The sequence below is a fragment of the Erithacus rubecula genome (assembly GCF_903797595.1).
Source record: "Erithacus rubecula genome assembly, chromosome: 3".
Lineage (NCBI taxonomy): Eukaryota > Metazoa > Chordata > Aves > Passeriformes > Muscicapidae > Erithacus > Erithacus rubecula.
In genome coordinates, this window is record NC_136689.1 from 68,151,467 (window position 1) to 68,166,299 (window position 14,833).

A 14,833-nucleotide genomic window follows, 5' to 3' on the forward strand; every position below is an offset into this window, starting at 1 on the left:
AGAAGAGGGGAAAATCCCAGAAATACTTGTCAGAGGAACTAAGGCAGGAAAGAAAATGCTTTCCTACCTGTTGGGGTGAAGCCAAATACCATCAGAGCAATCCAAACCATCCTGCTTTCCAACTGCAACAACACCATGCTTGATGTGCTCTAGAAGATGTGAAAGCCTTGACTGTGTGAGCTGGGAAGGTGCAATACAAGAGCAGAGATTTTCTAGCACACACATGTCACTAAGGCCACAACAGGCTGCTGTCCCCAGCTGCATTGCAGGTGGTCCTTTTTGCAGGGCAGATTAACCTTCCCACTTTCTGCAGGAGGTGGCTGACCAATACCTCTGAACAGCGACTGCCAGTTAGTACAGGACAATAATCCACATTAGGACCAGTAAACAAAGGCAGGGCAAATGGCTCCTGTCAGCCCCATTTCTTTGAGCCTTTCCTTGGTGCTTGCCCCATGCACACGTGTGTGTGCATTGCCTGCATGCAGCCTTCAAGGTCAAGCACTGAAAACAAGCTCAGCTGTCTCTGACACAGCCCCTGACAGCTTAATTCACCTGCAGGCAAAGGATTGCACAGCCTTCATCCTCAGTCCCTATTTGGTGAGGAGGATCCTCAGGGTGTATCCAGCTTGCCCTCTGTGACCACCACAGCTTCTCACCTGCTGTGAAGAAAACAAGGATGGCAAAGGCCAAACCTGCCCTTCTCTAAGAGGCTGTCATGTGGGTAAACAGCACTGCATCTCTCAGCCTCCAAGGCTTGGGTACAGCAAGAAGCCTTCTGGCACACCAAGCCTTTTCTGAACCTTCACAAAGAGGATTAAAATGGCCACCAAGCCCTGGAGATGCAAGGAAATGGATGCAGGTTGCAGGGTGAACTGGAGCTGCCTGGCAAGAGAAAAACCCCACAGCAGAGACAGGTCACTAGTGAAAGGACCTGAGCTGAGTAGCTCATTCATCTTAGAGTTACCTGTGAGACTCCTGGCCAGCCCCTTTGGGTTTAAACCATCAATTTGCACCAGTCTGCTTTAATGTGTGAGCAAAGAGCTTCAGTCAGTCAGAGAAAAAAGCCTCCAGCTGAGTCCCCCAGCATTAGCTACCCACAGAGGGACTACCCCCCCAAAAAAAAATTATCAGAGAAAAACAAGCTGTCTTTGAAAAAACGTGTGTCTCCATGCCCTAATCTTGAGGAGGAGACAAAGGGCATAAGATATTTAGGCTGAGAAAGACAGAAAAAAAAAATTAATTAGAGAGGAGGAAGGAGGGGATGGAATCCTCTCCTCTGATCCTGCATGCCTACACTGAGTAAACTGCCATGAAAATTTCATCATGCTGAGCTGTGCACCTCTGAGCACCCATTTTCCTAGATGTGTCCTTTATTCAAAAAAATTGATAAAATAGTTCAGTCTGGGGTAAACCTTGTCCAAAAGAGAGCAAATCAACATCCAAGGACACAGGTCTCTTGTTTCAATGTGAAAGGGAAAACTGGGAGGGGGGGGGGGAGGACAAAGGGGAGAGAGGATGTTTAGTCTTTCAAATAAGATTAACATAATCTTTACATTTCCCAAATTATTCATGTATCTGGAACTGGTGCTGCTGGAAGATCTGCATGTATTAGCGCATTGCCATCCTGCTGCAGAGCAGCTGTAAAGGGGAAGGACCTTTGTGCCTTTCTGCAGAAAGGAAATTTCAGGTAAGCAGAAAAAAGAAGCTCTCCTATTTTCTTAATGACAAAAGAAAATTAGAAGAAAACTTTCCCAGACAATAATACATTTTGTCCTAATTTAAGCTTTCTCCATGAGTCCCCCAGAGAAGAATTTGAGTGTATCCAATGTGCAGAAACAACTTGGGACACAAACCGGTTACGCAACAGCAGAAACTGAATTAAAGGCTTAGCATTAAGAAAATTCAGAATCTCAGTTTACATGGGAAACTGCTTTAAACTGATGAGAATACATACAGGGATTAGAGCACTAAAGGACAGTTTGAATGGAATTTTTCTTTCATAATCCATGTATTTTACTCCTAGTGCAGACTTTCCTTCATTAAAGTTACTCTTCTGGTAGTTTTCCACCACAGCTTACATTCACCATAGAGTTAAGCAAAGCTACATCAGACTTCCAGTAACTCAGATCCCTCAACTACATTTGCCGAACTTGGATGCCTCCTTTTCTTTTTTGAGACTCAGGGAAGTTATTGAAGGGCACTATGAGAATGTCACACAGCTGTGACATTCTTTGTTATTCTTCTCCTTCAAATCATCCATCTCTCAGAATCGGTGGAGCTCGGTGTATTGCAGCAGCTTAATGCCAGCACAGCATAAAAACTGTCACAGATGCTCAGCATCACCAGTCATAAATAAAAGATGAGACCCCTCACAAGGTCCACCAGTTGTCAAGGCGTTTGATGTAATTGGTTCGGGCGTGTGACAGTGCAAAGCGGGCAAGTCACAGGATGCCCTTCATTACTGCAAATGATCTATTGATTTCCAGGGATGCCTTTCCAACACAGACCTGCACCTGCTATTGGGCTCCCCAAAACTCTCAGCCTGTGCTGAAGGGCTCAAGCCTGGGAAATGCCTGCATGTGTTTTACAGGTAATTAGTTTTTCAGAAGGATTTAGAAAGGCTCACAGGACAGGTGCAAACAGGGTGTTTTCCTTGTTTCAGAGTGCAAAAATAATTCCCCAAGATGGCCCCATCACAGAGTCATTAGGGTTGGAAAAGACTTCCAAGATCATCAAGTCCAGCTGTTAACCCAGCACTGCTGTGTTCACCTCTAAACCATGTCCTCAACTGCCCACAGCCAAATCTTTTGAACATTTCCAGGGATGGTGATGCCATCACTTCCCTGGGCAGCCTGTTCCAATCCCTGAATACTCTTACAGTGACGAAATTTTTCTAAACCTCCCTTGGTCCAACCTGAGGCCATTACCTCTCATTTTGTTACTTAGGAGGAGAGGCTGATCCCTACCTGACTACACCCTCTTTTCACGAAGTTGTACAGTGATAACATCTCCTGAGCCTCCTTTTCTCCTGAAGAACCTAAACAAAGCAGCTCCCTCAGCTGCTTCTCATCAGACTTGTGCTCCAAACCTTCACCACCCCCACTGCCCTTCTCTAGACATGCTTTAGCACTTGTGCAACTTGAAGGGCATTTGGATTTTTAGACTGTTGTGAATCAGCTCTGATGTTGAAGATTCAGCAGTTTATTGATTCAAGTAAGTAAGACATGCTGGGATCAAGATGTCATTGCACAGTTTGCTAAGACTACATGAGATCTTGCTACGACCCTGTTTTACCAGGCAGCACTGCAGGTGCTCTCCTGAGCAGTAGCAGGTGTGCCTTCCCTGGCTCCTTCAGCCCTCACATCCTTGTCTGGACTCACAGCAAGTACTTCTAATACTCAGGAGGCTTCTGAGAACCCTCAGTCTGTGCGAAGCAGACTCCTGCTATGTCAGTGTTGCTGCCTTCCTTGCTCATCTGAAAAAAGACTTTTCCTGGTCTCTGGAGCCCCTGCACGGCTTGCACGATGGGCTGGGAGCAGAAGGGTGTGGGATGCAGCCGTTCCGCTGAAGGAGAAGGATGCAGCAGTGCTGGTCCTGTCCCGCTGTAACACGAGGGGGAGCCCTTGCAGCTCCCAATTAATGCCGACAGCAGCAATACGCCTTTACCCACCACGAATATAAACGCTCAGTTCCTCATCAAAAAAAAACCAGGAGGCCTGAAAGCCATCTCTGATCATCTGCACAAGGACACTGCTCCTGGCTCAAACAAGTGCAAGCCACAGACTACTGGGAGTGGGGAAGGTCACTTCCTATGGATCACCCTTCCTACACATCCCTATTTCTTATGGTGCAGGATGGTCTGGGGATCCTTTCCCATGTTCCAAAGCATTCAAAAAATTCCAGGGAATGAATCAGCTGATACCTGAGCTGATTCTGAACAGCAAAACAACAAATTCTGAAAATTTGTGGTCAAATTTTGCCTAACAGAAAGAACAGAAAAATCTCTTTACTCCTTGTTAAACTACCATAGGTGACTTGCAAAATTTGCTTTCAGGGAGTTTTGCTGCTCTCAGAAGGACAGCTTTGGCCACTTTAAAAAGACACAGCAGTTTTAGCTTTCCTTGCCACCCAATTATAAATACATTTGAGCAGAGTACTTCACTCTGTATTCTAGGCACTGTTCTGTGCACTGTATGTCAGGATATATTCTGTAATTTCAGGATCAAGGTAAGTACTAACTGCAAGTACACCTACCGCAAGATTTTTTTTTTTCCATAAAATGCTGCTCAAAATCCCTCCTCAAGAGGGATTAAAATGAAAAAGCATCTTACAAGTCACAGACTTCTGCTACCCCAGTGTCTCTTCAGAGTTCTGCATCCCAATTTCCTTTAAAGCACTCAACAGCATACATTTAATTAGCAAAACAATCCCATCTGTTCCACGAGTCAATACTGACAACTTTACGGTTAAAACACATTTATTTCTCTGGGTGCAGCTGTGCTGAATCTGATGAGGGGAGAAGAGCCTGCTGTGCTTGCTCAGAGCATTGTGTCTGGTGCCCAGGCTCTCATCACAGGGCTCACTGGCACTGGGAGCTCCTAAAGACTCCAGAGCCTCATTCCTGCCCCCTGATGGCCCCTAGGATGCCCCCAAGTTACCTATGTAAACACGAACCTCCAAAGACAATTCTACAGAACCACTGGTAAAAGATCCCTTTTCTGTCTGTTTCCATAAGTTTTAATGAGAGACACAGAAGAACAAGCTCAAACAAAAACACCAAACATGCTCCAGAAGCTGTGATGAGAAGCAGGACATTGCAATTGAGACCCACAGGCCAAGTAGAACCAGCTGAACTTCATCCACCACTACTTCCCGGGAACTACTTCCCAGCCTTGGGACTTGCATACTTCATCCTCTCCCCCAAAGCCTGACGTGCAGGAATCCACACTCTGATTGTAAATCAGGCACCCTGAAACTCCTGCAGCAAAAAGCCTCAGGGGATCACCTGCTCCTGGGTCTCCCCGAGGAGGAAGCAGACCAGTCCTGCCTGTCCCAGGTCTCTGTCACACTGCAGTTATTATACACCAGCTTCCTCATGCCGTCACGCTTCTGATGAGCTCTTGTAGTTTAAGTGTCTCCCTTTAGCTTGCAATATTAAAAAAATATGGAAAAAGATGAGATAGTGTCTGCCTCATTCAGATCTTGCCTCAGTCTCAACCTAGAGGGCAAGCTTAGCTCATGGCATGAGATAAAAGGTAGGACAAGGTATCCAAGTCAACCGCAGGTGAATCCAAACTTGTCAGCCAGAGAAAGGATGATCTAAAGGATGAACTGTTGACCTCAACAGGAATGGAAATACAAATAAAACGGTCTGGATAAAAGCAGGGACCAATCATTTAAACCTGGGACTTGGAGCAAACAAAGAACTTTTTCCACACTGATGTCCTAGATAAATGGTAAACTGATTCTGCCCTGGGGCTGTGGTTAATCTATTTAATATTTGGGGGTTTTCCACCCCCACCTTTTGATTGAAATGGCTGCAAAGACTTACTTTCTCTCAGGCAGCAGACAAATCTTAACTTTCATCTTACAGAAACTGCAGTCCTGTTAGGCAGGGCATTTGAACACTTAGAGCATCAGTGTAAGGCACAGCAAAATGCAAGCCATCAAGAAGAAACAGACTGGTTCATGCAGCACCCCATGAAACCCTCAGTGCAAGCACGCAGGTAACAAATCTGTAAGACAAAGAAATTACTGCAACAATAGCAGACATTAGCTCCAAACAAGTCAATCGAACTAACAAAGCAGGGCAGAGTAAAGCAGGTTAACAGAGAAAAGTAAACACAGAGTCATTTAGCAGAGGCCAAGACCGTCCCGGTTCCAGCTGAGCCCAAAAGATATTTTTACCACCTTCTGGCCATGTAGCTCCCCCCTGTAGCCAAAGCTCTGAGGGACCTGACCCAGCATGACACCCTCAGCACTGCTGAGAACTGCTTGGCTTGGGTGCCTTCTCTTAGACAAAGCACATCTCTCCACTAAGGGCTGGCAGTGTCCAGGAAATCAGGCTGAGGTTACTGTTCTGTTCACTCCTTTGGATCTTACTGCTCTGCCTGAATTGATTCAAGCCCTCCTGCCCCCCAGACCGGCACACCCTTCATGGGGTTATCCAACCAACCCACTCAAGTGCACATTTGCAAGCCCAGACCTGCAAGGCTGCACCCAAGAGGCACCATCCATGACTAGCGCAGAGATGCAGAAATTACCTTCAGAGCCAAGTGTGACATTTGATTAACACCCAGCCCCACACAGACACGCTTCCAAAGCAAAGTTAAGCTTAAAAAATAAATATGTACAAATTGCTGGAAAATTATGTGTATGAGTTGTAAACACGAGGGCTGGTGATGAAGCTGAGCTTGCTATGAAGAGATTACTTGAAGCAAGACTTGTGGGGCACTGCAGCAGCAGCACATTCTGTAGCTGTGAGGGAGACAACCCACATGGATGCAGCGCACGCTCCAGGCCAGTAAGCCAGAGAAGGCAATGCCACCATGGCACTGGTCACCATCCCAGAGGTGGTGGTGCCACATGCTGAATGCACAGGCAGGATGCCACCAGGCCATTCTGGCACTACATTAGAGCACTATGGGCAAAAAGCAAGAGAAAGGCTTTTATGGCTTTTAACAAAAGGTTCACATTTACAAGCACAGAAGCCACTCGGTTACTTCTCAAGAGTACCACAACTTTGTGTTTAAAATTATCTTCCAGGAAATAATGCAAATATATTAATTTCTCTGCCATCAGCCATCTATCTCCTCCTATCCATGCATTTCTGCTTGTCTCAGATAAAACTATCAGCAAGTTTCAAAGGACATGCAAGGTTTGATTATAAAGGTAACGGGGTTCTACATTTTCCATGGCTGAAAGCTCTCTTTTTAGCTCCCAACCATTGTCCCTGCTACAGCTGTCAAGTTCTGCCAACAAATCCACCTCTCTTTGAGTCAGATAGTTCCCAGTAGGTCAAAACTGTGCAAAATAGTGTGAACACAATCCAAAACTCATGTGCAGTATTAGTTCACATAGATGCAATAAGTGATGTTCACTTCAGCCCTCATGAGGTAAGAACACACTAACACTATGCCAAAGTTTAGCTCACATGAAATGGTTCCCCTTCCATGCCTATTCTGCTCTCTTGCAGCAGCAAGGTTACTCTTTAAACAGCAGCAGGAAAATAAAGGCAGTATCCATACTAGTTATCACCTTCATCCTTCAGCAGCATCAGAATAGAATGAAAAAAACAATGAATCAATTCAGCAAAATCTGAAATATACAAACTGTTTACCAAAGAACACCTAAGAGTTACTGACCAATAAACCATAAACCTTTTTTGTTTAAATACATTATTTAATGAGTTTTCTTTAAGAAAGAGATATTTAGAAGTTCAAATTACAATGAAGTACAGTATTCTAGATCTACAGTAGACAGTGCTATAAACATTTATCAAACCAGGTATTTTAATATTTGCTCCTCTGTTATTGTTATTAAAGAAAAGTAGCTAAAAATCTTCTGTTAACAGCAATCCCATTCTAACTTGGCTATTTCACCCAAGAACACAATAAGGACAACAGCCTGTCACCACAGTTCTCTTCCCAAATATGCCAAGTGCCAAGAAGGAACAAGACACTGTAACGACTGCAAACTAATTCAGCTTTTAAAGAGCAAGAAGTAAAATGGAGCAGTTGGCTGGGGGCAATACTGAGAAAGAACATTGCTCCTTTCCCACAGGAATCACAAAAAGATGGCTCTTTGCTACCAAAGTCTGATTGCCATTGAAGTCATGTTCATGCAGCACATTGGAGCAAATTTACATAGGTAGTTTTAAATGCACTTTTCTGCCTTTTCCTCGTATTTTCTCTTCTCTTGTCTCAGTATCCAATACTTTCCTTCTACCTTTTGTTATCCCTTCATTATTTCTACCTTCAGTCACTCAGTCCCAGTGGGACAGAGCCGAGCACACCGCTCCTTTTCAGTCTTCTGGCATTGTCAATACTGTGGCAAAGGGCAAATCAATAGTGCTGAATTAGTCCCAAGAAAGAAAAAAAGGAAGAGGTCAATTCCTCAGAGAGTTTGTTTGTATCTTTTAAAGGCCACTTTGCACAACCTTTGAATTCTGAAAATACAAGTGAGCTTCTGCAGTTAGTGTAAAAATGTGCTCGAGCTGAAAAAGTTTCAAAACTTCTTGGTTTAACTGAGCAGCATGCTGAGGAACCACCAGCAAGGTGCTGTTTGAGAGCTGCTGCTCAGCTGGTCAGACATAAAAGCAGACATCAGGTGTAAATTTCATATTTATTATAACAAAAATTATGACATGTTCATTTGTGCATTCGGCTTTAATATAACTCTTGGTATGTAAATGTTCTACAGCAAATGAGCTCTATACAATCATGCTGGTTGTGGCAGCAGTAAGGAACACAAACAAAACGTGTCTGTAAAAGTAAGGAAAGAAAGAGACCGGAGGAAAAAGTGGGTTTCTTTGAACAGTCTACACCACCTGGGCTCTAGCTAACTTGTACACAGCCACACAGTCCATTACGCCTAATGACCATGGCCCAAAGAGTCACTTAAGAAAAAAAGTCAGTTTTTCAGGTTGTGTCCTTAATGCCAAGGCTACAAAACAGTAAGCATCACTATACAACACTGAGCTATTTACAGGAATTTCCCAATCAACTGTTCTCTCAGAGAAAATTAGTGAATCTCAGTGACTTAAGTCACCTGAAAGAGTAAAGCAACTCCTAGGAGTTAGTCTCCATATTCTACAAATGTCTATCATTTTCAAGACCAAAAAAAGCCTTTTCTCTCAAAGAAATACAGTATTACAATATTACTTAAATCATTTAGCACTGGCTACTGCCCTGCTTTTCAAACAAAACAAACAAGCCATTTTAAAAAATATTACATCATCATCTGTTTCTCAGCAATATATTAAACCTTTTTATTTTTTTGTTTGTTTTCCTGTTTTTACACTTGATATGTTAAGGGAGGGTTAACTATTTTAAACTTTACCAGTCAAGCGTCTCTAGAAGAAAGTCAATGAATATTAAACCTAACAAACTGAAAAGCTGCAGTTATCTGTAGTGGCAGGATAAGGAAAAGGAAGTATATAAAGGAAAAGGATAAGGAAAACCCCTGCTGTAATGCAAGCCCACTGGGTCTCACAGTCAAGTCTCCTTATTTGTTAGTTTATTTCTGAGCAGTAAATAGTGGGTCATAGTGGTGTGTCGTAATAGTCCGCCAGGTGGTCCATCGGATACTGCCTCTGCTGCTGCTGCTGTTGCTGCTGCTGCTGTTGTTGTTCCTGGTGCTGCTTCATAATCTCCTTGACTTCTTCTTCAAGCTCTGGTGGGATGATGAACTGGTCATCGGGATCAGGTTGTGCTGGAGCAGCAAAGTATCCCCCAGTTTTTCTGAGCGGAGCATCCGTCGCAACTTCAATTAAGTTATGGCTCCTCTCGTGCGGTGCCACGGAGCCGTTGCCCCGCCGGCGCCCGATTGTGCCCGTGGCACAATATTCAGCTTTCCTGGGAAGGCCGGGCTCATCTTCATTGGCACTGATGACGATCCCTTCGTCACTGGCTTCCACGGGCACTTGGAGAAGCTGCTTGTCCTTGGCCCGGCTGCAGTGGATGTCCACCTCCACCTCCACGCGGCTGCCGTTGGTGAACACCCCCTCGATGGGCTCCTCGTCGTCGCTGTCCAGGCCGTTGTCGGAGAAGGCGCTGGAGAAGGTGGCGCTGGAGAGCTGCCGCTGGAAGGAGTTGGCCAGGCAGACGGGGTGCAGCATGCAGCGCTGCTCCCCCGGGTACGCCGGGCTGCTCTCGTTCATGGCCACCTGCGGCGGCTCGTCCGAGGCCGTGGAGCCCACCTCGCTGCTCATCTCCGAGGTGGAGATCTCGCTGCTGATCTCCGAAGCCATGCCGCTGCTCGAGGACGGCATCCCCAGCGCGTCAGCCGGCCTGTCCTTGATGACCACGTTGACAGACTGGGGGAAGATGCCTGGGCTGGGGGGCGGGACCCCATTGAGCTCACAGCAGCAGAAGCTGTCCTCCGTCACGTTGAGCTGAACCACCACAGCGCTGATGCTGTCGTTGCAGCCGTAACTCTGGGCCAAAGTGCAAAGCTTCTTGGCGGCTGCCAGCGCATCAGGCACATTCCTGACGGCCTCAACGGCTTCATCCATCGAGAGGCTGTCCCACAGCCCCTTGCTCCCCAGAATGAAGAACTCATCTTGCGGAGTTAAGGTGATGGACTGGACGTGAGGACGCGGCACAACGCTTGGGTGAAGGAAGGTGTACCCCAGGATTCTTGTGGAATCTGTCACACCGTTCACTTTGCCATCCTGAAATTAGAAAGGACAGGAAATTGGCAACAAGACAGACAAGGATATACAGTACCTGCCCCTCCTTGTATTCTACTGATGGCTGTTTTTGCAGGACCCCCAACACTGCCATTCACAGACAAGGAGACAGACGAGTGGCTTGCACGGAGGTGACAGAGCTGGGATCAGAGCACAGCAAGGGCTGGTTTGCAATCCTGTGCTTCGCCTCCTACACTCGACTGATTTGTCATCAGCACCACCTATGCACAGATCAACAAAGCAGAAGGCTGCAACAAAGAGCCATCTATTCTGCTCCTGCAGCTGCAAGAGCCAACTGGACAAATCTTTTACCAGTGAGTCAGACTTATCCCTCCTCCACCCACAGTATCTGGCTTTAGACAGAGCAAAGCAACACGCATTTGATATAGGGGAAGGTGATTCAGTTACAAGTCTTCTCTTGCAGCCACAACAATTGTAGGTTTTATCTTGGCTCATCACTTTAGAAACCAAGGTTCATTTAAAAAAACCTTTTAAATTAAGCATGCAAGTCAAATGGAGCAGAGAGCAAGTCTGCATTTCTCAGTCAGCTGAGTTGTAGTGAAATGTTTTACACGCCCCAATTACTTACTACATTTCCACTTAGATATGACATTTCCAAAGGGAGGAGGGAGTAGTATCTGAAGGGATAACATCAGTAAAAACGGATGCATTTGAGAAAAGAATCCCATGCACATCCAAATCCCAGAATCCTGTCCTGGTTAGAATCCAAGCTGTCAGAATGAGCAGAGCAAATGTCTGAAACAGCAAGTCTGGCTATCTGTCAGCTTGCTGGGGATAGCTGCACCCTGTTAATTGTGTATTCAAGAACAGCAAAGGTGAGCATTTACACTCTTTGGGGCCAGCTAATAAGTGTAGAGGTTATTATAAAGCAGATAACCATAGAAAAGTGAACCAAGATTTAAAAGGCTTCCTCTTTAAAATCACTTAGAAGAAAAAAAAGCCCCCATGTCAACTTGTTAACTTTCCCATTAGAAGGCTGACAGCAGTGAAAAGCCATCAATGTGCATGAAATCAGTGAGTCATCTGAAGATTCAGCGCAAAATCTTCCCTTTTCCTCTATGGAGCCACAGCATGAGTGTACCTTCATGTTGCACACTATTGTTGGAGTGATTCCCTTTCAACTTGCCACGTTTGACATCCCAGCCCTCACCTCTCCCAGGGAAGACCAACAGGCACATAACTTACTCCACACTCACATGCCCACCCTGCTCTCAGGCACACAGCAGGAAGGTTTCCCCCACCATCAGGAGGATTCAATATGTATATATTCCTCTGCATGTGTCATACAAGGCAAAGCAAAACTGACAGCAGCGGCTTCAAGCTTCTAAGAAAGGAACAAATAGTTTTGTCCTCTCTCGTGGCTCAGCTGAGCACAGGGTGAGTTTTCCTTTTGGGCAAGTGCTCTCTTCAAGAGCAGCCTGTCGAAGGGCAGTTCTGGGAACATAGCTCAGACAGCAAAGTTAGTCTGCCAGGAGCAAGGAGTCTCCTAAGGGAAGGACGGCATTGCTCCAAGTGCTCTGCCCTCTCCTCCTTTTTAATTGGAAAAGCTCTCCACAACAGTTCCAACACAGCAATTCCTCTCCCATTAGAAGGAGAGTATCTGCTTTCCTGTTTCAATGCAACATGCTCACAGCTGCTCAGTCTTGAAAGCTAATCAAAATCCAGCATGGCAATGGAATGGAAAAGCAACCTGACTGCATGGTATGAACCACCTTGAAAGGAAAAGTACAACTTCGGAATCCACACCATGAACACCACCTCCTAGAGGTTAGTGATACCAACATGCGATTTCATGCACTGCTGAGCAATGCTCTTCAAAGAAGCTACAAGTTGAAACAGTCCCCAGCTGTTCTCTAACCTCTGTGATAATGGCCTTATGCTGCTTAATCCTTTTCAGCTCTTCTTCACAGCTCATCACGTAACACCTGGACAAAGGCAGAGGTTTCCCATTCCGGCAGAGAACGGTTTGGCACTTCCCCACGTTTGCTGAGGTTAGCGTGAAGCATCCACCAGGGTCCATGGGATCATGTTTTATATGGCAAAGGACAGCAGAGCCTCCAAGTTTCTGTCCAGCTGTTCCAAGTTTCCTGGAATTTAAACAAAACAGTGATTGTCCTTTAACTGGAAAACAAGCATTAGGGGCACTCCAGAGAAACAGCCGCTGCTCCACAAGCAGAAGCATTCAGGGCACTGCCTCTATTGGAACACTGGGACACAAACAGAAGTCTGCACTGAACACTGTGACACTACAGCAGCAGCACTGAAGGGATTCCACGTGCAACTTTCATGCAGGGAGTTATTTTCACACATGCAGATACTCAAATATGCTCAATTAAAAAAAAAAAATCTATAAAACTCTTCTAAGAGCTCCACAGTTGTCTTTTCCTTTACATCTAATAGGCATTTGTGTTAAAGATAGAGCTTTGGCTTCTGAAGTTATGGATCTTATAAAAATAATGATTCTGACTGAAAAAAACCACTGCTTTTGAGCAAAAGGAGAAGGCAGAGGTTCATTGTTTTGTGATATCTTCCAGATAATGCTCTTAAAAGTTATTACATTATGACTAAAAAAAATCACAATGGCTGTGAATTCTACTATAAGAAGGTACATTTTTGATTTATGCGGTCAGCTACTAACCTGTTAAAAAAGTTCTTAGAAATGTTTAAACCTGCTTTTACAGCAGAAGCCAGCAAAAAAAAATAAAATAAAATGGAAGTTACAGAAGCCTGCCACTGAAATGTAAATTCATTTCAATTTCAGACTGTGAAAAAATACTCATCCTTCCCAGTAGCTTGTAATTAAAAAGCCAATTATTAATATTTATGTTCAGGTTAGGAATAGCTAATAAGAACTTTAGATTCAAAATCCCCTGGGGACAGATTGGGCAACTAAATTTGCAACCAAACATCAATGTGCTTTCTACTTCATTTTTCACAAATACACACTAGGAGTGCTGCATATCATCTGTAAGCATCAGTGAATGGTTAAATGCAACTGGAATGAATACTGTTTCTGGTTCTCCAAAGAAGTGGTTAGCTGATTTTGAATAGAGACCAAGAGGGGACCAAAAAAAAAAAAAAAAAAGCTTTTTGTAGGAATGCCACATTCCTCATAAATTGCACTAACAGCAAACAAAACCACTTAATAAGTACTTTCACTACTCAAATTTGTTAGTATTTTTGAGTATTTTCAGTATATGGCAACCACCTTCCCAGCAGTCTGAAGCACTGTTATAAGCAATTACGAGAAGGAAGTGTTTTCTCCCTTGTGTTTGTAAGATTCAGTAACACCCTACTGCTTCCCTATCTTTCCCAATACAACTTCAGAATTTTTCCAAAGGTGCAGAAATTCAACAATAAGCAATGCTTCTTTTAATTTGATCCATTTACTCAGTCTCTAAGCTACTTATTTGCCTTCCCCTCTGTTTCCCTGACCTCTTCACTCTCCTCTGTTCAATTCCCTTCATACTCCCCCTTCACCCAGTGTCCCCCTAAGCACAATTTCTTCTTCTGCCCAGAACAGCACACACAGTTTCCAAACCACTACACAGAACTACTATTACACTCACAGCTATTGTATCACAAGCTCTCTGGATGGGTCCTGCTCAAATAATACTCAAAGGCCACAGAGATTTCTAAGAAGTCAAACTATGTGTTTTAAATATTTGTGTACCCTTAAATAACCTGAATTGGTACATTGGCAGAAACAGAAAGGATGAGTTCAGGCTTTGCAGGCAGCTGTAGCAAGGAAGTTTAAAAATATGATCAAGACATTCATACCAATGACTTCGTTATAGCCAATTGTAAACCTTAAGACTTGGAGAAGATACCAAAAAGGAATAAACATCCAACCACCACTTCGTCATTAGCATTTTAGTAACTCTGCAGGTGGGTTGGGATTTTTTGTTTGGTTGGAGAGGTGCTGGGGTTTTTCTCCCCACCCTGAAAGGGAGGCAATATTTATAAAAAAAGCAATAAAAAGAAACACTGTAGTCAGATACCAATTCTCCCCCACCCCACACCTTGCATTTTTTGGAGCAAGAGCAGGTGCTTGACCCGAAAACAAAAAAACTGCACTGTAAGCACAGACAAAGTAAAAAAAGCTTCAGATCCAAGACTCACCTCTGCATAACAATGAAAGTGTTGATCATGTATTCCTCCTCATTCTTTGTTTTCTGCAGCTCTTCTGCCAGGATGTCACTCATGGTGCACTGCAGCAGATAGGGCACTTCCACGTTGCGGTCCCCATCGAACACCCCGTAAAGGGCCTCCCGGTTGTCACAGAAGTTGTTGGCCGAAAGTGCTGCCACACACAGCCTAGGGACAACACAAAGCAGGAAAACATCAGGGGTTCTATCCCACTACTAGCTTCTCAACTTGTCATTTTGACCAGAAACATGC

At 44.6% G+C, this 14,833-nt stretch overlaps 1 protein-coding gene across 1 annotated transcript in view; it reads right to left on the reverse strand.

The window, feature by feature from the left end:
- Positions 1-8,324: 8,324 nt before the first annotated feature.
- Positions 8,325-14,833, reverse strand: part of PHLPP1 (PH domain and leucine rich repeat protein phosphatase 1) — a 135,541-nt gene continuing 129,032 nt past the window's right edge. The window contains exons 15-17 of the mRNA XM_079301622.1: positions 14,555-14,749; positions 12,291-12,519; positions 8,325-10,393 (exon numbers count right to left, since the gene is read on the reverse strand). Of these exons, the coding sequence (XP_079157748.1) occupies positions 9,263-10,393; positions 12,291-12,519; positions 14,555-14,749 (1,555 nt within the window). The 3' untranslated portion in view covers positions 8,325-9,262. The remainder of the gene's footprint in view (positions 10,394-12,290; positions 12,520-14,554; positions 14,750-14,833) is intronic.